Source organism: Patagioenas fasciata, chromosome 1 (genome assembly GCF_037038585.1).
Source record: "Patagioenas fasciata isolate bPatFas1 chromosome 1, bPatFas1.hap1, whole genome shotgun sequence".
NCBI lineage: Eukaryota > Metazoa > Chordata > Aves > Columbiformes > Columbidae > Patagioenas > Patagioenas fasciata.
In genome coordinates, this window is record NC_092520.1 from 175,228,637 (window position 1) to 175,254,324 (window position 25,688).

General features: G+C 41.2%; 1 protein-coding gene across 3 annotated transcripts in view; it reads left to right on the forward strand.

The window, feature by feature from the left end:
- Positions 1–25,688, forward strand: part of MRTFA (myocardin related transcription factor A) — a 79,527-nt gene that overhangs the window by 40,810 nt on the left and 13,029 nt on the right. For all 3 annotated transcript variants that reach the window (XM_065835467.2, XM_065835456.2, XM_065835447.2), the window contains exons 2-5: positions 8,208–8,273; positions 22,856–22,911; positions 24,492–24,567; positions 25,215–25,376. In XM_065835467.2, coding sequence (XP_065691539.1) covers positions 8,267–8,273; positions 22,856–22,911; positions 24,492–24,567; positions 25,215–25,376 — 301 coding nt within the window. In that variant the 5' untranslated portion in view covers positions 8,208–8,266. The remainder of the gene's footprint in view (positions 1–8,207; positions 8,274–22,855; positions 22,912–24,491; positions 24,568–25,214; positions 25,377–25,688) is intronic.

Consider the following 25,688-nt stretch of genomic DNA (forward strand, 5'->3'; position numbering starts at 1 on the left):
ATTTCATATTTACAACAGCATCCTCCCAATAAAAAGGGACTTTTGGCCTGTACCTGATTTTTGTTTCTAGTTGCCCAAACTAGTCTTTGGAACATGGTCATGTAGACAACGCATCTAATAGGTCAGCAGGCATGTGTAAGCTGCATGTCATGTCAATGGTTTTATATGACCCAAGAACATTTTGAGCTGTAGAAGCTTTGAAGAGTGTGATTTTATCAGGAAACAAGCCCTTCTTGTCCTGAGGGTATCAGATCATTTTCTCTCTTCCTCCTCTTTGAGTTCTTAAATGACCAGTCACTCCTTTCTCTGTAGTTTTCAGTTGCTTTTAAAAGCTTCTGGGCATTTGAGAGTCTGAAGGCTTTTAGAAGTGCTGGATGGAAAAAAAAAAAACTAGTGTTACATGACCCACATTACATCCTTGGATTATTACTAGCACATCTACTGTACTATTTTGAAAGTTGATGCTTTGGAGGTGAAGGTTCTGCTCTGGTTTTTAAGAATCTCTTGAGAGAGGTTTTAGGTCTACATCAGGCAGAATTGTACTCCTGTGCTCACTTGTGCAAATTTGTAATGCTCTCAAAAGCTTACTAAGAGGATAAGAAAGAAAAGGTGGTCATCAAAAAGTTTCAGGTCCTCTATACTAGATCTGCCTTTGATGCAGTTGTATGGATTTCTTGATTAACCCTGTTTGGCTTTGTGCCTACAATCATCTCTGGTGGACAAGCACAACTGGGTAAGGAGTTTATCAGTGTTTCCCAAACTGATTTGAGACACCTGCCCATCTAAGCGTATTGTGGCAGAACATCCTGATTTCTGCAGAGCTGCTAAGAAATCCACTTTCATCATTCATGTGACCTGCAGTAGGGACCCACTCCTGGCCCTGGTTTTGTTTGCTGTTCTGGATCTCCTTCACAAGCCTCCTCTTTGGGTGTAGGGAGCATGATCCCAACCCTGCTTCTCACAAAGACAAGACCACAGCATGAATATAAATAAGTGGCTTTTGCCTCTAGTGTGAAAAGTTCTTGTAACAGTTTAAGAGACCAAACCAAATTCTCTTTCTATTATTTACCCTCCCAGACTCTATTTTATCAGTACTGTGGTTGCTAAGGAAGAGATGAGGGAACTGCCTGCATTTTAATAGCAGCCGTTGTCACTGCAGTAGAGAAAAGGGGTAACAGAATGTGAGATGGTCTGAAATAGTAAAGAAAGAAACTTCTGCTTAACTGTCCCTTTGCCTAGGCTTGCTCCAAGCTATTCTTTAAAATGCATTGAAATGAATAGAATCATATGCCTGCTATTCCCAACAGCAGTGGATGTCTGCACATTCTGAGGATCAACGGTATATCTGCTGCTTCTCCTTCACCCCACAGAGGGACATGAATTTTTGGCATCCCCTTCCCAGGATAGCAAAATGTCATATAATCCCTGCAGTTTGGGTGTCATTTACAGTCTGCTTCACTTAAATGCTTCTCTGTTAACTGCACAGTCTGCTTAAATGCAAAGCCAGCGTGTATTCCTCATCAGCAGTTAGTGGATTAAAATGCTGTTAGGCTCAGAAAATTGCCTTTAAAAAAGGCCTGAAAAGTTGGCCTTTCTTTGTTGGTAACCCCCCTTCTAGCACATTCTGTGTGATGTAGGGGGTGTTGTTGACAGCACGAGAACAACTTAGCTATGGAAAAAAAAAAAGGTGTCATCCACCTCAGCAATTTGAGCTATTTTCAGAATTAATTTTGACCATTGTATACTCACTTATTGATCATGAAGTATTAGAGCTGATTTTTTCTTATAGCTTCTTGCGGATGCTACAAAAATTTCGGTAATACTAACCACCCTTTGCCGCTTCTGTACAGAAGCATTTTGCAACTGGAGTTTAGCAGATGCTGCTACTGCTGGTGTATGAACCAACATCTAATCTGTCTTCCCATCAAAGCATGAAAGAGCTAATGCAACTCAACATTTGTTTTGTAAGCAGGCACAGCTGAAAAACGCTCAGAGACAGTTTTCCGTTTGAGGGACAGGTTTTCTTACCACATCTCCAAGGGACTGAATTCAGTCATAAATGTAGGCTATAACCTCCACTAGAAGCAACAGCTGATGTGCTGCATATTTCAAAGCTGAATTTGGCACTGGCTGGTGGTCAAATGTGACTATTTAATCAGAAACTAGGGAAAAAAAAATCTCAATATATTTAGAATGGCTGCTGTTGGCTGAGTGGTAAGTGGAAAGGTGGCTTCACCCTTCAAAGCAGTAATTAATGGCACTGTGATATTTAAGTTAGAGGCCCCAGTGCTGCACAGACAGCTGTGCTGATTTTTGTTCAGCAAGTATCCCATGTCCAAGCCTACTTTTATGGTTGCATATTATAATTAAGTTGGTTGCATGTAGGCTGTTGGTTTAGTTGCTTGGTGTTATACAGATTGTACTCAAAAATTGAAAAATATATTTGTGGGCTGCAAAAGGTGGCCTAGTGCAACATTGCCTTAGGCTGTGGTCTTTGACCCTCACAAAGTAAACCCAGTCAGACCTACTTAGTGCTACGCCAGGAAAAATTCTCCTAAAAAAATCTATGTCACTACCAAATGGTGGAGGCATTTATGAACTAACTGGCAGGTTTCCATCTCAGTGCATGCTGTATTAATGCTTTCTTGCAAGTTAAGTGGATGCTGTAGCACAGGGTGTTCAAATGGTGTATGCAGAGGTGCTGAACAGCATACAAATAAATGACCATGAACCCTTGTGAGCATTAAAGTCCACAGTTTGCTTTTTACTGCTTCTACTTACCCTTGCACTTCCCTCAGCTTAGATAATGAAGTTAGGCTAATTTCACTTAGGTTTTGGTAGTTTATGTTTCTAATCACATGACTCATTGATTAGGTTGCAGGGATGAATTTTTCTATCAAGCAAACTGCTTTCACTGAATTTACAAAATTGACAAATCATGTCTGTGAGCATACAGCCTATCTAGTTAATATGCAATTTATGTCTTGTACTCTCTCTTCTTGCACTGGCATCCTAGCCCAAATTCCAAGGAGTTCTGCTTCCTTCAGCCCCTCTGTAGGGTTTTGTTTGGCTATAGCAGTCTTCTTCCCTTCCTGTTCTGGGCTATTGCTCCTGTTCTCTCTTGTAATGCACCATATGGTTGTGCTTAATCATTACCTTGGTTGGGCGACCGTGAGTATCACCTGGAATTCCTTAGGAGAAAAGGTTTTGTAGAAATGTGAACACAGACTCCCTTTGGCAGTAAGTCGGTATTCAACGTAACATGCACAAGGCCTCACCACAAGCTGCTGTTCCGAGCCGTGTGCTTCTCTTTGCTAGTTCTCAAAAAACAGGAAATGCCGAATATTTTTTAATTTGTTGTTGTAAACCTGTCCTAGTATGTCACACAGTCTCTAAGATTAGATTAATTTTTTTCTCTCTTGAGATGCTGAGATGCAGAGACTACAGTCTAGTTTCTGTAGTAGTTCTAGTCACACTGTTAAACCCAAAGTGTGGTGTAGAAATAGAAGGGCTTTGGGGTATATATATGTAAGGGCAGGCACGCTGTTGCAGATTTAGATGACAACCTGCAAAAAACAACTTAGCTCATCATAAATATTTGTTCTTGCTACTACTTCCAGCTAATGCATCCCTGTACTACGACTAGAGTTGTAAGTGTCCTGAAAGTGTCCATATGGGTACAGCCTCTGTATATTAAGCATATACTGCTCCAAGCTGCCACCAGCCATAAGTAGGCAGGAGTAAGCTCTGGTCTTGGAATATGCCTGTGGGTTCCCAGTTAAGGCCGTTCTATGGTAAGACGAACAAAAAATAACCATAACTGGCTGTATTTCACTAGCAGTGTAACTCTGTTGATAGTAGCTTGATTGCAATGTTATTTGTCTCTTAGTACAGCCCCCTCCTCATTTCTACTCTACTCCTCTTAAACTGCTGGCAGCAGTCCTCTATACAAGCTCCCAGATTTCTCTGGAATGCTTTGATAATTCTTGGAACAGCTCATTAGAGATATAAAAACTTTATTTCAGAATTTTTCATACTTGTGAAATGAATAACTTATGCCTGAGTGGGGAAAATCAGACAAGCATTCAAAATCCACAAAATGTTGCATAGACTATGACGCAAGTTGACTGAAAGAGATGGGCGCATAGATGCCAGTATGGAACTTATTTTCTAGCCAGCAGGTATATATTCTCCTTTATATGACCTGATTTATTCCTAATTTAAAGGTTAAGTACAGGAAAGAACTACTTCTCAGTGAGGGTAACAGAGCACTGGAACAGGCTACCCAGGGAGGTTGTGGAGTCTCCTTCCCTGGAGACATTCAAAGCCCGCCTGGACACATTCCTGTGCGACCTCACCTAGGCGTTCCTGCTCCAGCAGGGGGATTGGACTAGGTGATCTTTGAGGTCCCTTCCAATCCCAAACATACTGTGATACTGTGATACTGTGAATAAAGGAAATAGAAGATTGTTGGTTTGTGACTGAAAGACTTACGCTCCAGTCTGTCTTTGAGTAACTTTGAATTTCTCTGGTCATTCTAGACCTTTGGCTGAGCTCCATGTACAACAGCCTTCGATTGGCTCTTGGGACATCTGTTAATCTATATATAGGATTCACACACTTGCACACGTAAACAGGTGATCTCCTAAATATACAAAATGGTGTTGGGAACTCCAAGTACTTATTTAAGCCAAAATGAATTCAGGAGTGAACTGAAGTAATTCTTTTTGCCCTCCTCCCTGCTGCAAAAAGAAACTGTGTTAGAAAAAAAGTGCATTATGTGATGATTATAACTCATGCTTAATATGCATGTACATACATTCATGAATTGCAGGAATTACTTAGTGCCTACTAAAAGTATACTGAAAATTACTTTTTTCCTATTCTCCAGTTTAGCCCTCTTGACAGTTGCTGGTTTCTTGTTGTGAAGGGGCATAGTATTTAAAAATAAAGGGTACATATAATGGATAGGGAGAAAGGGTTGTAGTGGTAACTGATATAGAAATAAGATAGATTTAGAAAATTCATAAGGGAAGCTGAAGTCAAGAAGGGAATTTTAAGTCATTTGATGAAGTCTCTTAGCTGCCTGGCTGAGACTGATTTCTAATAAATCTGGGAACGGCAGGGAGACTTCAGAAGAGCACAACATCAGCAACATTTTGCACCGCCACTGAAAAAGGGTGAGTAAAGAGTGGCTAATCTGGTATCAGTTCCAGGAAAAAGCTACGGAAAATTTGATAAAGACTTTATGTGCTATAAGAATAGCAGTATAATCATGCTATTCAGCTTTTCAATGTGTGAAAACAGGTCTGATCAAATGTGATTTTATTGTTTGGATACGTGAAATTTGGTTGCTAGGGATTTTGTCTGGGTGTAATAGACTTTTATCACGTCTTTAACTTGGCAATGTGGTATATTTTGGTTTTTAAAAAGTATCTTTGAATTTCATGAAGTACTGCTTGAGTGGATTAAGAACTGAGTGTAATCAAAGAATGCAGAAAAGCATTTCTACTTAGGATCAGCCAGGTGCAGTCTGGAAACAAATGCAAGATAGTAACTGTGGACAGAACAAATATTAGTGGAGGCATAAATAATGACATTAAAAGATGGTTTAGATCATTTAGGCAAACTGAGACAGTTGGGTAAGATATGCATAAATACAGATGAGGACAGAGTTATGCACCAAGGAGCAAAAAATGCCAGGCACACCTGGCGGAGGGAGTTTTTCACTGAAAATCCCTGATTCTGGGAGGTGAGAGGTAAATAGTAGGTGTAATTGAAAATGGCAGGGGAAGTAGCTGGTTCTAGCAAGTGAATAGCAAACGGCTTACATACATTGCTAGATGTGTAAGTGGGAAGACACAAGTAATAATGAGATGATCTGCACTTCAAGCTGGAGAGGTGGACCTGATGCTATAGGTCAGTGCCTTGTCTCTATACATGTAGTGAGATGTGCTAATTTAGGATATGGAAATGAGTCCCTGAAATGGCTCACTAGTGCAAGCAATGCCAAACAGCGAGAGATTTAATGTGCCGTTACCTAATGGGGCTGAAATCGCTTAGTGACCTGCTGCTGCTGGAGGGATGGAGTCTCACTCCTGCCTTATGTTAGTGTTAGCAAGTACCTGGCTATACAGCCGTTGTCTTCAACTCACCAATAAGACAGAAAACTATTCCCTGTTTTGGCTGGTCTGTGGTCTCCTGTGTCAGTGAGTCCAGCCACCAGTCAGAGGAACATGAGAGATGATGCGGGGAGTGAGAGGTTTGACTGTTGCAGCAACCTGTTAGCTCAAGTGCTCATGTACATGTGTCATCACCTGATTTGGGTTTTGATCACCTCAAAATGAATCCAGCAAATGAAGAGCTCTGTGAATAGGCCAGCCGTGAGACTGTGTCAGCCCTCTCGCTAGCACAGAAGTCAGAGCATGATTGCATGCTGGGTGGGAGGAAGAGGCTGGGACTACCACTTCTGTTTGCAGTTTCACAGCCAAACAAAGGGCCCGTTCCTTCCCCTCTGCATTCTCTCCTCCTGATTCTGGCTCTTGGCTGATCCCACACAGAATTAGCATGGTGCTCTGTACACCCTCCCTCCCTTCCCTGTACTAAAGGAAATAGTTTCCTGCCCAGGGTGCATATATTAAGAAATCCTAGTTTGGCTTAAGAAACAGAAGAGAAGTAAACTTGGTTGCACACTGTGCACACAGAAGTACCTCCACAGGTAGGAAAATATATTCTCACTGTCTCAAACCTTTCAAAGAAAGGTCCATCAGGAGCTAATGGAAGTGGAAGCTAGGCAAATCCAAGGGAAAATTTCAGTGTGCATTTAAGTGAGGGTGATCAGCCGCTGTGCAAACAACCAAGGAAGAGATGGGTCTCTTGTTAACTATTTCTGAAGACCAGAGCCCTTCATGGGTGGCATATCCTAGTTAAATGCAAATTGCAAATAGGAGGTTGAAAGAAACAGGCAAAATATAATGATGTGTGTAAGTACATGAAGTGGTATCTCCTTAAATTTTTTGTTCCCTGCTTTAGGGAGTGAACAGTATAAATTTGGATATAATGTATGAAATGAATGTGCTAGACAAGAAAAGTCCTTAAGAAAGGAAGCATAAGAGTTATAATGAGATTGTATAGTTGGATTGTAGAGTAGTTTTGCTGTCTGGTGGTTCCACTATCTTTGCTTCGACTTCTTTTATGTGGACTATACAACAGACATCAGATTGACAGAAAAATTGAAATGAAAACAGGGAAGATGCCATGCCATTCAGTCGATAATATTTTATGTTGAATATACTTGGGATCTTGTTGAGTTTGGGCTTGATTGTGGGCAGGATTCAGTATCTATTGATGTTCACTCAGGTTGTCCAAAATTGAAGTGTATGTGTGCACGCATGCGTGTGTTCACACGCATATGTGTGTGAACATGCACGTGATTTTTTTCCTTTGGTTTTGAAAAGTCCCTTTTGTATGGATGCTGTCTTTGACTGTTTGTAAGAAACTGCTGTTCTAATATAAATGTTGAAATTATGACTCTTCCAGAGTTTTTTATTAGGGGAAAAAAAAATGAATTGCATTTCACACAGGTAAAGCATATGTTCTAGTACTCGAAAAGAAATAGGAAAATATTGTAGTGATAAGGGATTCCTTTTGCTGTGAAACAAGGACACTTCTAGAAATATGCAGGATATTTCGCTTTGATGAGATTTTCTGAAGGTGAATTTCTCTGTTAAGGAAGGAAATCAGCCTTGTAATTTAGAGTAATGGCCAGTAATTTTGTCATATCAATTTAATCTACACATGGTAATTAGAGTTTTCAGGAGTCATTAGCAGCTGGGGTGTCACTCTGTGTTTATTGGAGGATTGTCAGCAGGTGTTTCTCTTTGTTTGTTTTTTAATATTAATGGTTTGGAAAGAAGTTGGTGCTCTAGAAAGAATTGAGAAACAGGCCTGGCTTTGCGGATTTTTATCACCCTGCCAAGACCCTGCGCAACTTCCTCTCCCCGTTACCCGCAGCAGAATACGGAAACCTGACTGCCGAAGGCCACTTCTGCAATTGCAGGGTGCAGGGGAGCGGGTGGGAGGAGGGTCCTTTCGTTCTGCTGCTTGCTAGAGCCTTGGCACCCAAAGAAGAAAACGAGATGCGTTTGAAAATGTCTCTTCTCGCACTGATGGGTTTCCTTCTCTTCCCTCTCTCTGCTGTCGTGCAGTGCTGCAGTTGAAGCTCCAGCAGCGACGCACACGGGAGGAGTTGGTGAGCCAAGGGATCATGCCGCGTAAGTATCACTTAAACTCTTTGCCTTGGCGTCTTCGTGCATGATTTTGAGTGGAGAATGGTTTCACGTATGATTTGAAAGATCAGTTTCTCTGTTGCTGGATGAAAAACATTGTATGTTAGAGCTCCACCCTGTCCCACCCAACTTGGTTCTCCTGAAGTGCTGGTGCTCTAGGTGTGCAGCCACCTCTGATATTGAAGAAGAGAGTGGTGGCTCCAAGCGTAACTGTACTCCAAAGCAATGTTTCTATTTTATCACTGTCCAGAAGAGTCTTCTGGACAACATGCTGTATTAGAAGTGCCTTATATACTTCACACATGTTGATAATCACTCTTCGAACAGGCTTCCTGCCTCTGCAGTTTCTGTTCTTGTTTGTCAGCTCCCCAGACCTGTGAGGCAGTTGTAACTTTGTATGTTCATATTCCATAAACCAAGTGAAAACAGGCAGTACCTACAAGATGTTAATCAACAAGGGGCCATGTTTTATGTTCGTAGCTAGAAAACACAGCTAGAAGGAGCCCAATGGGCATCAGCCAGTCCCCTTCCTGCAGGGGAAGGCAAAATCTGCAGAGACAGAGAACTTTTATTTCTCCGGGTGGACACATAGGATATACGCTAATGCCAAGCTTTAATAAATTCACTCTCGGGTTAATGTTGGAGAAGGTTTGTGTTTTGTTTTGACTCCTGCCTTCCCCCCAAAATGCAAAAAGGTATCTGAGAAAGAGTTTTGTCATGCTTTGGTACCTCCGAACTAGATGACTTAGAGGTAACAACTTCAAGTGAGACCAAAGAGCAAGTGTTTTATTTTTGAGGTCCTATCAGTTTCACTTAGTAGATTTAGTAAAAGGTGATGGATCAGGTGTATGTTTTCTTCTTTCAAAAACTTTGCCCTCCTCCACTTCACGAGCCTTACTTGAAGACAGTGTAGTAATGAGGAGTTTCTCATCCCTTCTGTTTCTGGGGTACACACTGTAATATGTACACAGTGATGTGACTTAGACTTTGCTAAAGGCGTAAGGTTAGGCTGTCAGCTGTCAGCAGCACTCTGTCAGCTGAAAGGGGCTCGCTGGAAGGCAGTGACATGCTCTGGGACCCCTACTTAAATTTGTGTTACCAAATAAAAAAGGAAAGATTGTCCTGTCTGGCTATAGTACCTCATGCCTCTCTTCTTAATTTTACCTGGGGAACATGCTTACTTGCTTTCGGATGAAAGACTACTGTCCTAGTGACTCTGCCCTTTTACTAATGCTTCCCAGAAGAAAAATGTTTCTGACTTCTTTGTGGTCTTCTGCTTTAGGTGGATATGCATGCAAATAGTAGATTAAATTATGTTCAGTACTGGCTTTCTTCAAAGTGTGGGCTGGCCAAACTTGTGATTCCTGAGAGGGGTCTGTTTTACGGGCCTTTTGAAAATGAGGCCCTTGCAAGTAATTCAAGTAAGGCACCAAGAGTAATTAGTCAGTCTCAAATTTGCTTAAAATATGACTTAAATAACTAGTTTTTGCAGACTTACGCCATTTGTTTCTTCATTTATGTCTCTTATATGTGAGTTTTATGGTGGACCAAAGAATGCTCAGAGAAATATCATTGTGAAAATATTGGCAACACATGAAAAGGTGCTCTCGGCAATGGAGAAAAAACACTTTAGCAGATCTGCTCTAAACATGGTTTGAAATTAGTTCTCTCCAAGTCATGGTATCATTTACCCATACTGCCAACTGGAAATAACCACACATAAGGTAATGTTTAAAACATTATTTGCCTGGACCGTTCTTAATGAGAAGATCAGATGTGAGATAGATTTTGATACTTAAAGCCCCATTTTTAACCTCAGAAGTACAGAGGATGAGTATGGGCCATGTTCCTCTTGAAGGCGTCTCAGGGCCATGGCAGTTTTGCTTCTACTTTCAGCAGTTCAGAACAGACATTTTTACTTACTACTGGAAATATGCAGGTATCCTGTATTCTTTTACCTCTCTGCTCTGTATCCCTGTCTGTGAAAACATTTAGGTACTTAATGTTGTTCCTCTGTCATCTACTACTAAACATAGCTACACTGGGCCCCATGCCTCCCTCTTGAGTTGGTTGGTCAGGAACTGAGCCCCACACAGTCCTTTATGATGATTTAACACAAAAATAAAAGTGGGAATCCAGAGGATGGTTTGGTGCTGAATTAAATGAGCTGGAGCACTGGTTGTCTTCTAGCCTTTATTTTTCATCCAGAGAGCCTTAACGCTTGAAAGAATTATGGTAGTTGCGGTGGTATCTATGTTAGCATTATAGTTTGTGTCAGAAAGGTGCTTTTGAAATGAAGCTCCTGATTGCACCTGCCTACTGTGCCTTGCTTTGGACAATGAAATGAAGTTTGAGAGTTGGATTAAATTGGGATGAAAGTAAACTGGAAAATATTCTGCCTACAGCTAATATGCATTCAGGCCGTGGGACCAGACTACTACTTGTCTAGAACCACACCTCCCATTTCACCTTCATTTATAGTGTGCATGTCGATTCCTCAGCATCAACAGTTTCTCTGTGCAGATTTGGCCTTATTGTGCTATCCTACATAGATTAGATTAGATTAGCCTTTAATGCAGATCAGTTCCGGGATCTTGTAGCCAAGCAAACGTGCACAAATCGATGAACCAAGTGTGGGAAAAGTACAGGTTTTTGATTGACACTAAAAGCTCTCTAGTGTGCAAACTCACTTTGCCTTTGTTTCTCCTGACTGCAATACAAGTCTTACGTGGTGTTTAGATTCAGCTTAGTGCCCTGAACAAGAAATTGTATTTCAGGCTTCCATCAACACAAGGTATTTGGACACTGTAAACCTGAGAAGTGGGCAAAGACACTTTTGTGTCACATTAAAGTGAGAGTCACATCACTACTGCTTTGCTTGTTCAGAACAGAGCTGAGAATTGCTTACTTTGTTCCAATGTGGAATTTTGTTTATGTGGTAGAGAGGAAAGGCAAATGTTTCAACATTTTTTAGCAAGTACACTTAATCTCGCTTGAATAACCTTTCCAACCCACCAGCCACCTACAGGAGGCCTATGCTTCACTAAGACATCAGTGTATTGTACTAAGAAATAAAGCATTTATAAGCAGTGACAGAAGATTGAAAATAATTGGGGTTTATGCTTCATTAATTCTTCTTGCTTTTCTGTTATCACTTTGTGTAACATTGACTAGTAGCAAGGTTCATTAGTTGAAAATTAAAATTCTCAATTGCCCATAGTAAGTCTTCATCTGCTTCTGATATACCTGTGATTTGAGCTAGAAGGACTGTGTCTAGAAACAAGTAGAGCTGAGTTTTCATATTTATCCAGGTTTTGACCTATTTTCTGAAAGTGCAAACAGACAAGCTTTTTTTGCTATTTGCATTTTTTTTTGTGGCTATGCAGAGCTCATTTTCATCTTCTTGTCCTCATAAAATGCAAGCTAAACTGCTGTCTGTGCTCAGCTCTTTGAACTCTCATACTGTAGAAGAACTGTCCGTTTTTACAGTGTCAAATGCATGGGTTTCAGCTTTTTTAAGGTTTTTAGGAGGAGTATTAAACACCTAGTTTTCCATCCTTGAAAAGAATGTTTAAAATGGGAGATAATGTGCATCTGAGTAGAAAGGCATGTGGAAAGTATCTTCAACTAAAACAGTGAGAATTTTTAGGGGAAAGACACTTAGTAAATGTAGTAATATTCTGCTTTGCAAAATATTTTGCACTTTTTCTGTTTTGCAAGGTGTAAAACTTCACATGCCCATTGCTTTATCCATTGAGATTGTGATCTTAGGCTTCTGGCTGCAAACATGAAGTGTCAGCAAACATGCAAGGTTGTCATGTGGCACAGTCCTGCAGGACAGCTGTTGTTGTGACCATCAAGTTCACCTAAGCAGGTGAAACAGAAGTAGAAGATCATTTCTGGGAACATGCCTTGTGATGCTCTATAGCGCTGCTTTGTGAATATCTGAAAGATGACACAAGCAGCCTTTGAAAAGGGCATCGTCTGGACTGGAGTGTGGCTGTAGTACAGGCAGAAAATTTCCAGGAGCTTCTTTTTTTCTTCAGTCTATTTGATGTTTGCCAGATTTTGTGCCCACGTCCAACTACTCTGACTGTAATCCAAAAAGGATGATGTTTGTGTTGTTTTTATAACGTGACTGTTTTCACAGGCACTGAGGTGTTTTTGTGCTGTACATCTGCGTTACCAACACTCTGATGCAGTTTTCTGCTTGGTTGTATTTAGGAATCCAAGATTTGCGAATCTTGTGCCGCTGGGTTTCAGACTCTCCTGAGGAGAGTGTATTTTATCTCCACACTACACAAGGAGAGTGTGCTATAGTTCAACTGTAACACATCACACAATTAGGAATGATTGTAATACAGCAGAAGGTCTAAAGATTATAATCTCATTAGACCTCTCATATCACTAGCTACATTGTTTTTTTGTAGCCACGACAACAATGGATAAAATTTAATATTTATTAAAAAACCCTAAAATTCAGGGTGTTTTTGTTTTGGTTTGTTTGTTTGTTTTTCTTTGTTTTGGGGGGGTGGGAGTACTGTGAGATACTGCTTAGAATTAACTCTGAAGGAATTCCCATTTACTGGGGGCACTTAGTGATTTACAGATGCAGCACACAGATTATACTTTGGGATATCAGTGTTGATCTCTGTCTAGTCAAAGCTTGTCACTGGTGTTCTGCATCCAGCACAGCTGCCATCACAAGAAAACATGGATCTTTGAGGTATTGATTTCAGGAAGCAAAATGCTTGCTGCCTGTGAATTTCTAAGGTTAAAAACTGTCTCTAGACTTTAACACCTCAACCCAAAATTTGGCTGTACATCCACACTTGTGTTTGTGTAGAATAGCTAAAAATGATAGTGCTGTTTTAGCCTTTACCTGAAAGTCTAACCACTTCTCAGTTTTCAAAAAGTAATTTGGTTGATGAAAATTATGCACTTCTGACTTCATTGCATAGCTCTACATTTAATATTTTATTCATGTTCCTATTTCCTTATTAAGCTGCCAGTTTTAAACCTGAAACTTGACAGTATAGTATATGCGGCGGTAGTTGAAGGAGACGTCCCTTGAGGATTTAGTCAGCTCCTGGTTCCTGTTACAAATAGGTACAGTAGAACATATTACATGTTGTCAGAAACAAAAGACAACAAAAACCCCCTGGCTTTTTTAATTGCTTAACTATTAATTGTGAAATAGGAGCATCTTTTGATATATGTCAAAGAAAGGAGAGGGAGTAAGCTATTGGAACACACACAGTTATTTACATGTGCAGTATTTTTTCATGTCAGGAACCATTCTGCAGTCATGCTGGTGATTTTAGATGCCAATTCTTAATGTCTTAACATTATTTTATCTTCTTTATAAAGGCTAGGATAGATGCACTGCTATGCTTATGTGCAGCTTTACTGATTCAGAAAGGTTGCAGTCGACATTTTGAGACTGTTGTGTGTTATATTTAAGCTGCAGATAAACCAATTGCTCTATCACCCCGAAAGAGCTCTTACTGCTTTACCTATTTCTGATGTGTAATGTGTTCCTGTAATTCTCTTGCTGCCTTACATATCAGGTCTCTGTAGTGGTGTTCCCTATAGGTTTTGGAATATATAGTAACAAAAATACCATTTTTTCCTTCCCTGCCACCTAATGTTTGCTATTCTGCCCATTAGTGACTGCTTCACTTTCATACCTTTTATCCACCAAACAGGCTGAAATGGTGCTTTCGTTTAGAATAAGGAGTTAAAAAATAAATGTATGGACTGTAAATATCATTATTCCCAGACTTGTTTAATAAAACGTCCAAACCTGTCAAGTCTTTTAAGATCTAAAAATAATAACTTTAACACTCCATGTAACCTCAGAAACCTTGCTATTTCCTGGTTCATTGCTTACAGAATGGGGCCTCAAAAATAAAGGCTGCAGTGAGGTGTTTGATATACTCAATGTCATACTCTGAGAGTAAGGCTGGAACAGTAAGCAAGTATCATAAAACAACCAAAAGCTGTAGAGGACACTTGCAGCTGTATTGCTGTTTGTGGCATGTAGCACAGAAATCTGTAACTGGTTTTATTTTAATTTGATCATCTACCAGTAAATTGTCTCCTAGGAATTATTCGCTGGTTCTTTGATCTCTTCTCTTGAAGCACAATTTCAAAGCCTTGAGGCTTTGTGTGGAGAAAGAGTCCATGCATTTAAGTGGAGAGCCTCATTGTCAGGGGCCTAATAACTGCACCTGGTTTGTTTATAGTTTTAGATAGCTGCCTGTGTTTGTTTTCCATCTGTTTATATAATCTGTGATTAATGAGACATGGTTGGAGTAGAAGAGTTCATTTTGTTAGGAATGGAAGTGTGCTGTTTGCTCTTTCTGAAGTTGTAGAAAGAAAAGGCCGTTCTCAGGGGTTTGATAGGCTGCATTTAGTCCTGGATCCCTGCAATGATAGAAGATTTAACTCTGCCAGTTGCAAGAGAAACATAATAATTCAGGGGAGTAAAATCTGGTATGTAATAACATCTTTTTTCCCCTTCATGTTCCCAGAATCATCTTGGATTCTTTCTTGCTCATTGGCTGGGAATGAGTTCTCCTTTTTGTTCTTGTGGCCCCCACCTCCCCAGCCTGGGCACTCCATAAAGTTGTCAGAAGAGTTTTCAGAGGGTGATTATTCATCCAAGAAGCAGCCATGAAGTCTGGTCTAGGAATGGATGGATCAATGGGTTTTCACTGCAAGTTCCTTATCTCCCTTTTTTTGGAGGTGGCATAATCCATGTTGAACCTTGAAAAATATTAGCTCTTTCTGTCAATGATTTTGCATGTTTGCTGGGACAAACCTGCACTTCAGGCTTTTCACAGTTAAAACTAGTGAAAACTAATGAAAATCTGAAACTTCAGCTGCATTGTAAGGGAGATACTGCTGTAATAAAGTTACTGACAGTTTTTCTGAGTCGTGGATGTGGGCTCTGGAGAGGTGCTTGGTTCAGGCATTGGAAGCAGCTCAGCTGGTGAGTGGCTCCACAGAGAGCTGAGCTGAGCTAGGGCAGGGTACCACAGTCCCACCTGGATGGATGCTTGTGTAGCCAGGGCAAACCCTGTTCAGGGAGCTGGAAAGTGGCTTTTTTGGAGAGAGACATCTCCATGAGCCAGTATGCTGTGCATGCTCATGAGTACTGATGCAGGCGAAGGGGTGGCTCTGTGAGGTGGGCTGTGAGGGTGGGACGACCTGTCAGCTCTGGATTCCACAACAGCCTGAGCCTCACCAGTCTGTCTAACATGGCCTTTGTTTGGCTGCTGTCTTCTGTGCTGTGTCTCTATTGATTGGAATAGCTTGGTGAGAGAGGAAGCTTTGTAAAGCCATAGCACAACTGTAATGCCCTGCTTTGGTAGTGCTGGCAACAGTAACAACATGGAGAAGAACCTTTCTCTAGCCTTTCTTCAGTTCAAGACTAGAAACACTCAGAATTCTTTAATAAAAATGACATTGTGCTTGAAGCATGTCACTGAAGGGCAAAGCTGTATTTGAGTGCCAGAGATCGATGTGTTTTTCACCTTCATAAAAATATCTGGATTGGTTTTTTTACATCAATCTTAATTTTGAATTTTCTGAGTTTATATATTTTGAGGTTTGAATAATCACAATTTTCCAGTTGTGGCTTCTTTTTGTATCCTTAACTTGATACTCAGATCTTAGCCTTCATCCAAGGGCTCTTACTATTGCCAGGGGTATGAAATCAGCAAGAATTCTCAAGTGTGATCAGGTCTGTGTGCTGGATGCGAAACTCCTTGGAACTGCATAAGGAGAAAAGGGTCCTGATGGAGATCTCTTTTCCATCACCTGTGTATTTCCCACCCCCTTTTCATGTTTCTACAGTGTACTGCTCTTTGATACTGCCCCACTAGCATGTCCATGTGACCCAGTTTTTGGATACTTTTTTCTTCCATGCTGTGAGATTTGCTTTTTGGAAGTGGGGTGAAGATGAGGAGAGGAAGAAAGCGCCAACTGCCTTGCTTTGTGGTTCTTCTGTGTTTCTTACTAAATGCTCTGGGGTGGGAGCCCCACCCTGAACCGACAGAGGAAGTCAGCGAGCCTATTTGCAGCACTTTATCTCATCTTTTTACGAAAGCATAGTAAACAAGAGAGAGAAACTAGAATTTGGTTGAGAGCAGGGATGAATAGCTGCAGCAGGAGGCCTTCTCCCACTTTGAATTAAGTCAGCGTGCCTGAGGCGTGGTTTGGACATGACAGGAGCTTCTCTGTGTCATAGCAAAGGGAGATTTTACCTTTCCCTCAGGAACTGATCTCACTGAAGAGCGGAATACTTGACTCAATATTTTGAATTCAGCTGTAGCCTTTCTACAAACATTGTATGTTGTTGGATCAACTGATTTACAGGTCAAATATTACCTTGTTATCTATGATGAGCTAGGTCCTATGGCCAAAGAAAGCTCATGTGCTGTCTCTGCCCTGTTATCCTGCATGTCTGATAGCCTCCAGTAGTTATCTTACCAGTTGCAGAAGGTTTTGCAGCTCCTACTCCTCCATAGACGCTTGAGCTGTGAGAGCCTATGAAGACCCTTTTGCCTTTCTTTCTTCCCTTTATTTAGTTCCTTGCAAACCTTGGTGTCTTCTGTCAGATGGAAAAGCAAATGCAGGGTGTAGACGTGTTTTGACCTCTTTTTCTCAGCATTTGAGTCAGCCCCCTTCCTCTGCTGTGTTTTGTTCTTAGAGTGACTGAATTTGGTTCTGATTCCACCTATTTCTTAAACTAGGTAACAGGAACTTGAAGATCTATATATGACTATCTTTGAAAACTTTGCAAGGATAAAAATTGCTTTTGTACTATGCAGGGTAAACCCTGAACAGAAATGTTTGAACCATTTTACCTGTCTTTTTGTCTCTGCTTGGAGATTTGGATTTGATTCTGGGCCTTGATTCAATCTGTTTATAGCAGCACCAGTTTGACGCTTTGCAGCAATTTCTCCCTTCATTCATACACAGCCATCTTCAAAATGTGGCTTGGACTGAGGGAACACTGAACTCGTGCATTGCAGTTTTGGACCATGTTCCATAGGAATTAATACATTGCTTTGAAGCAAAGATTAGCAACTTCCATCCTTGTGCTTTGTATGGAAATGTGTGCATCATTGTAGACAGTCCTGTGTGCTGCTACTTAGTTTTGGGGGGGTCAGATGGAAGGACAGTAGTTACAATATATAGCTGCAAATGTTTTTGAAGCAGGGTGGAGGCACGGAACAGTTGCATCATTGATCTCTGGGGAGATTTCTCATGGTAGCTGAGGGTGTGACCACAAAGATACTAATGCTTCAGGAATTCTGGTGATGAAGCATCAAAATGCTCCACAAGAAGTAGCAAAGAGACTAAAAAACTAGGTTGTATGTGGTAGGAATTTCATCACATCCTTGCTAGCCGACCTATCTATGGTAGGAAAACCATGTCCTGCTGTCAGTCATCTAAAGCTGAGGGGTAAAGCTCATCCTCCTAACTGTAGGTGTTGCAAATTGCCAGATGGTTGTCCGAGTGGGACAAAAGTATTTACAACTCAGTGAGGGGCACCTGCCGGACTCTGCTGTCCCAAACCCTGTTGGTGATGCTATTGTCACTTCTAGTCTTTCAGTAAACTACTTTTAGTGCTTGTTGGGCCATTTGTAACATCAGGCTATTTTCCTAAGGTGGATGGGGCAGTTTGCAGACATAGGGCCTGTGGTGCAGCAGCGTGGGGGCTCCTGCTGCAGCGCTGGCCTTAAGCCCAGCCTATCATTTCTGAGTTTGTCTGGCAGGGCAGTTTTTGCTCAGTTTTGCTGACACTTATTGTTTGTGGAGCTGTGTTGTAAACCAGCATAGCAGTCCAGGTTAAAATAACTCTTTCAAACCAACGGTGATCTGAGTCCACAAACAGTTTTGTCAGCATGACTTGTGGGCTTTTGTCCCGGGCCTGAGTACAGGAGTGTGGGCAGAAAAAGTAACTGCAGTTTGTTGTGGGTGAAGATACCATGTGCATAGCATGTAGAAACAAAATCAGAAAGGCAGCCAAAAGGTACATGTAATGGAAAGTGGGCATCAGAAGTTACTTCTGCATTCTTGAGTATCTCAGTGCCAGAGAAATATCGAGGAATTTTTTTCTGCATGAAGTGGAAAGCAAAAGCTCTCAACAGCTTATACTACTCTTGTAGTTTGGCAAGTGTTTTTTTCCTGTGGCAGCACCTGTTCTCATCAGGGGCTCACACCAAGTTTTGCTAACAAATCTAGCGAAACTGGACAGGCAGTTAGATCAAAATTTGAACCAAGTTAACTAGTACCTCTTTTGGGGGAGGGGCGAGTGCCATAGGGATGTGCTGGAGTGGTTTTATGTGACAGTTCCCTCGTACAGCTCCCTGTGCGGTAGGAGTACAATTGGAGCATCACTGGCAAGGCAGATACATGTGGGGCATGGGAGAGGAGGAAGAAGAGGTCATTACTTAAGCTGCCAGACTAAATATTTGTTGAACTGCCTCCCCCAGAAGTCAGGGTGTTGAATGCACTTCTTGGGTTTAGTAAGGTGCTTGACACAAGCTTCCCTGGTGTTTCTGTAAGCAAACTGGGACAACTCAAAGCTGTGTGTGCAACCGGTGAGAGAACAGTATTGGAATAAAGGCTTGGTGTCAGACTGGGAGGATGTGTTGAGCAGGACTTTTGGGTGGGGAGGGAGAAGCTCTGTGTCTGATACTATTCAGTATTTTCAGTAATTTGATGTAAACAGGGGAATAGCATGCATATTTATGAAGCTTGCAGGTTAGTAGGCTGGGAGGAGGACAGGATTGGGACTCCAGTATTTGGAGAAGCAGAGAAATATTGGATAAAACAAAGAAAAATGCAGAGTTCCTGTATTTTGGTACTTCTGGTCAGCGGTGAAAATTGAGGATGGAGAATGTCTGGCTAGACAGCAGTTCTGCAGAAGAGGATTAGAGACCTTTCATGGTTTGTGGGCCAGGCATGAGTGAACATGTTATGCATTTTATGTACAAAAGGAAGGCAAACTGTCTGGGACGTAAAACTGAGAAGTGTTACTTAATAATAACTTAGCTCTATAAAAGCTGATAAAGCCTAGGCTGGGCTATGTACCTGATTTTGGACACTATACTTCAAGAAAAATGCAGACCAAATGGAAGGAGTCCAAAAGAAAGTAAACAAGTACAGATCTGGGAAATATTATCTATAAAGGAAGGCTGAAATAACTGGCTTTGGTCAGTTTATGTAACAGAAGACTGTAGGAAAACTGAAGATGCAAAGAGGAACAGAATAAATTACTTTCTGTAATGATCACAGGTAAGGCAAGGAATAATGAGTATAAACTGTAGGAAGGGAAATGTAAGTTAGACATTCAGAAAGGTTTTTGACTAGTAGGGACATCTATGCACTGGGATGATTTCTGTGCATTAATATTCCATTTTTTCATGAGAGGTCTTCAAGAACAGGTTAGTCAAACTGCTATAAGCAATAGTCAGAAAAAATTATGTGATTTGAGCTGCTTCATCTCTCTTTTCTGTGGTTATATCTGCTGCTTCAGGTACCAAGGGCTGTGAATGTGAATCCTGTGCCAGTGATAGAAATGCTGCCCCATGCCTACCTGGTCACTATGGCTTCTGCTCCACTGGCTAAGCTGCTAATTATGTACATGGTCAGAATGAGCCAGAATAGCTGATATGGCTGAAAAAAAAGTAGAACTTTGGCAAGATGGGTAATTTTTAGTGGAATGGATACAGCAGCACTCAGGTGAGCAAGCCAGCTGGGTACGTAGGGCAGCAAGAGTTTTCAGGGATCAGTGCCCAGTGGCCAGGGAGGGCAGTGGTGGGAGCTTGAAGATGAGCATGTCTGCATTGTGGGTCTCCTGTGGAGCTTACCCAGAGCCTTACTGCTTCAGTGTTCTTTATAGGATTTTTCTTTTTTTCCATTCACTGTAATAAAGTTACCAGAGTTGCTCCACAGCTCTGGGCTATGTAATCCTTTCAAAGCTAGAAGAATGTACAAGGCTGAGTTAACTTCGAATAGGGTTTGATTTTACAATAGACACCCTCTTCTGACATGTCGGCCCCATCCTAGATTGCTGAGGGAAGCAGTGAAGGATTTGTGCCCTCTTGACATTTTCAGAGGTCGAATATAAAGTCCTCTGTCATGTTGCCAGCCCAGAGAGCTACAACCCAGTGGTTGTTTCCAGAGGACTAGTCATGAGAGACTGAAATTGTTCTTTACAAAGTTCTTCCCGTAGCAGTTTTGCATTACTTACTATTTAATGTATATGTGATTTGGGGGGGGGGAGGTATTTATTTTTAGCTTAGAGATTCTTTTCTTTTTGCATTGTTCTTCTGCATGCAAGAGTTTTCTTGGACTACCTGAAATCAGCTGAACTCTTGCAGTTGACTTTCCTGACCATTTGCTATGATCAGGGAAATTTCACTTAAAGTTCATGTGCTGCCTCTTACTGACAGCAGGTGTAGGCAGGAAGGGAAGAGTAAAGAGTTAGTGCCATGCTGCACATTCCAGTGGTAGGGAGCTTTTGAAGATTCAAGATGAGTCCTGCCTCACTTGTCTCCAGGGTAGATTTTTGTGCCAATTTATATGTTGTACGATATCTTTGCCCAAGTGTACTCAAACTTTTATTTCACTTTTCTGAGATATGTATACAGTAAAAGAAATGAGTTCAAGCATGTGGATATTCACAAGCAGCTCGTGGGCTTGAAAAGAGTATTTCCCAGTATTATTTCCTGCTCGTTCTTCATCAAAGTGTAATGGTCAGGCTGCCCAGGAGTTGATGTCTCAGCTAGCCAGTGAGGGTTTTTTTTGGTATTATTTTTGCAGTTATTACAAAACCATATCTCTACCCTTACTTCGGTTTATCCCAACGTGCAATCAGTGCACTCCCATTTTCCAGCTTGCATAACTTTCTCTGGTGATTTCTCTCTGTAACTAAATTGTATGAATCTGAACAGGAACTATTTGCCTCATCATTGTAGGGGGCTGTATAGTTACAGTCTGTATAGTCTGTTAGTTCTCAATTATTGTTTATTTATTCTACGAATTATTCTTCATTCACTTCTGTAGTCTGAATCTCATCTGTGATGCCCTGGTGTATTCAGAATTCCTGGCATAGGGACTAAATTCTACTTTTTACTCCAATAATAAGAGCCTAGAGGGACTCTGGCTATATTTTGCAGAATGTGTGTGTCTTAACACTGTGTCTTTGGCTGCTCTGTTTTATTCTGTAGGAAATAGTTTAGAAATCTACACATGCATTTGAAGTAGTTTCTTACATTGCATTTATGCAAAGGCTTTTATTTTTAACAGCCATTTGAGATTTCATTATGCAGTTACATTTGAGAAATATTTAATCATTGTTCTTAAGTGAAAAATAGTACAAGTAGACTATTTCATAGGATCGAGATGCAATACTTTGGAGTTACTGTACAAGTTAGGTTTCTGTCTTTAGAAGACATGCAACATTAACTTTAAAGCTGAAGCTTTTTAACTTTGCTGTTTAGTTTGATGATAATTTAGAAAATGCACCAGGCAGTTTTAAATATGAGTATTTCAGAAATATGAAAGGAAATTATTATGTTCCCTTCAACCAGTTCTGAATCCGCGCCACAGTGTGATCGTTTTAGAAAACAAGCTACTTGCAGATTTGGGAAAAAAACTTGAGGAGCTAGTGACACCGCTGCTGAGTTAGAACCAATGTCACCATCTTTCTCCGGTTTTACTGTGGGACGTGAGCTTTGTGTACTCCAGAGGAGCCAGGCAGAGTGAGAGATTCCTCCAGGGTTAGTGTGGTCCTGGACAGCAGAGGATCAGGTTCTTAAAACATGAGCCATTTTGGCTCTGGTTTTATATTGGGCCCGAGGAGGTGAGGAGGTCTGTCATATGGAGAGCTGCTGTTAATTCCTCAAGTCTTGGTTTTCTGACAACAGACACATGTACTTTCCTGTCCAAGTGTTCCTGTTCTCATGATAGCTCCTGTTACATGGAACAACGTATACGTCCTGGGGACCTGCAGAATTTGTAACCAGCTCTTGCATGTATACAAAACACAGGTGCAGATTAAGGAAAGACTTGCAGCTTCCTTTGATATTAAAAGGTAGTAGAGAGGATTTACAGTTCGTTAAGGTCCTCCCCCATCCTTCCAGCCATGTTTCCTTCCTTCCATGTTTCAGTGCCATCCCCTGACTTAGGGGTCCTGGATATCTTGCTCTATGTTGAAGCTGGTGAAAGGCATTTGTTGGGGGGCTGTTTTTGACTCACGTTTGTGGGCCAACTTTGTGAACAGTGATTAGTTCGATTAGAAATGTACCCATATTAATCTTTTCAGCAGCCCGTCAGAAGTCCAGGTCAGTTCCTGTAGCTCCTGTACTGTCCAATGGAGTACGTCAATTAACGTTGCTTTATACCAACTAGAGATCTGGTTCAGTGTGTTGAAAGAGGAGGCAGTTGTCATGGTGTATTTGTTAACTTAGTTGGCCTGAAGGGACGTGCAGCGAGAGAACTTCCATAATTCTAATTCATTCTCTGAATGTTTCTCTCAACAGCTCTGAAAAGTCCAGCTGCATTTCATGAACAAAGAAGGAGTTTGGAGCGGGCCAGGGTAAGATGCAATATGCTCTTTAATGTTTTGGGGAAGTCAGGAGTAGTATGTTTATATTTTGGGTATCCTCTAGCTGTTAATGAGTTTGCAAAGCAAATTGTTCATATTCTGGGTATAATACAGCATTATGTAGTCAGAGATGTATTGGATGAGGGTTGTTCGTTAGCTTGTATGTCGTGGTGGTTAACCCTCAGTGAACTAGTCATGCCTAAAAACCATGAAAGGTGGTGCTTGGATTTCCCCTGGAGTTGTCTTTCTGGAAGTCACTCATATTCTTCTTCCTCACTGTCCATATACTTTGCATTTTTATTTTTATGGTGTCTGTTCTGCCACTAAATGCTCCTATCATGCGGAGCTCACTTCTACTTTTGAGGAGAGTGCATGGTTTCTCTGTTACCTGCACACACATCCTTTTGTATAGGACATTAGAAACTGAAAATTTATTAGAGAGGATCCCCACAAAAATCTTATAACACTGAAATCACACGGACTTCTGGCTCCATCGAAAGAGGAAGCCAGGCATCACACTTCAGGCAGCACCTTTGCTAACTGGGAGATTTCTTGATGATTTCTGTTCCTCAAAAGGCCCCTGGGGATAGCTTTTTTTTCTGATTAGCCTATAGGGGAATAAAACATGTTATGACTGCTGAGCTAAGTTTTGTTTTAAAAGAGAAAGCAACGTAAGTAAACAAAACTAACAGCTGTGATTAAAACCTGTAAGGAGCGTTAGCACTTTAAACAGTGGAAAGATTGCAACAGTGGACTTGGCATTAAGACCAGTGTCCCAAAGGCTTTTTCTTCTTCCTCCTCTTTTTTTCCTAAAACCTTTTTATTAAGTTAATGTTTTGGTGTAGTTTTCTGATTTACTGTAATATTATTTTCTCTGAAGGCCCATTCTGGTGGCCAGCGCTTACCAGTCCATTACCCACTGCTCCCAGATTCCCATTCCTGGGCCATGTAAAGGGTAACGTGCTCAGCCCGGACGGGGTCATCTCTGTACATTGCTCTGTAGAGCATTCTCCAAAGATAGAGCTCAAAGCAGTTCTGGAAATTAAATAGGTCTTATCATAGCGTTTCAGTTCTGCCTGCCTAGAGACTGCATGAGGTCTTTAGCATAACAAATAACATATCTTTAAACAAATAAGGGAGTATGCCCAAATCACAGATCGGCCCCGAATGCCAGCAGTGTATGAAAGTATTTGCTGTGAACAGTGGAACCGGTGCATCTATCTTTAATGTAAAAAGAAATGTCTTGAATTTCACTCTGACGCAAGTTAGTGGTGTTGCATTAAAGGGGAAAAGAGCGCTTCAGCTCCTGAGAAAGTCCTTTCCAGTTTCTGTTCTGTGGGGCAGCACTGCACTCTTGTACTGACGCGATGTACAATAGAAGGTCGTCTTTAGAATAAGCTAATTCTCTGGGTGCTCTGGGACAGAAGATATCCCCTTTCTCTCTTCTGTGTTTATTTAGATCTCAGTAACAACTAAAGATGGTTGTTTCTCTTGTTTGTGCTGTCCAAGATTACCTCAGTCCTGTGTCTGATCAACTGAAATCGGTTCTTGATTGTCTATTTTTGCCACAGACAGAGGACTATCTGAAACGGAAAATCCGGTCCCGGCCAGAGAGATCAGAGCTGGTTAGGATGCACATTCTGGAAGGTATGGCATGTGCTAAACAGGAAAACATCAGCAATAAACTTTATCGTAACTACTTATTTAACAGCTTTCTATTTTGCCTCTGACCCCCAAATCATTCTTTCCATTTGGAACAGGCAGAACGTCGTGTCTGGTGCATGATTTCTTGGGAGGGGTTCAACTCTGCTTGCGTGGAGATTCTCAGAATAATCTGTTGCATGAACTCAAAATTGTGCAGTTTTGTGTAGCTGAGCAACAGTGAAATGGAGTGACTGTGGATTGCTCTTCTTGATAAGGGAAGACACTGTAAAATGTCTCGGAGTGAAGCCAATTTGATCTAATTAATAAGCACCTCAGGTTCAGAGAGGGAGTACTGTGCTGCTACTGAGTACCACATCTTTGGACACAACTGAAATGGAAAAGATGAACGAGAATTGGGTGACTTCAGTTTGAGAACAGCAAACTTGTCCTATTCTAGATTCACAAGGACTACGTAGTTATCCTTAAATATATATAATATCTATAATATCTTCATAGTGAATAGTTACCTATTGTGATCTGTGACTATTTTTCTGTACACTTACCTTTCAGAATAGAAGTAACATACTGCTGAACTGCATAGGTTGACCATTGCTGGATTGATATCATTTTATTTACTTTCCCCGGAACAGAGACCTCAGCTGAACCCTCCTTGCAGGCTAAGCAGCTGAAGCTAAAGAGAGCCAGACTGGCAGATGACCTCAATGAGAAGATAGCGCAGAGGCCAGGTCCCATGGAGCTGGTAGAGAAGAACATCTTGCCTGTGGAATCGAGCCTGAAGGAAGCCATTATAGGTAAGGCCAGAGCAGGATCTACGTTGAGGGTATTTCCCACAGGTGGCTGTGATTTCCTATCAATTCACCTGCCTGGTTGGTCTTCTTTTCCTGGCTCAGAATCCCAGCCTTTCAGCCTCAAGGATTCTGAAAAACAGAACTCCTCTGGCCCAGACAATGCTATAAAGACATTAAATCATAGGGAGTGTGGACGTCCCAGAATATCGTGAACGCAATTGCAAACTCTAGAGATTTGAAAGACTGTTGAAGATTGCATTCCCTAGATTCTCTCCTTAAAAATCCCTCTCTTGGTATAACTTGTCAGCAACCTTG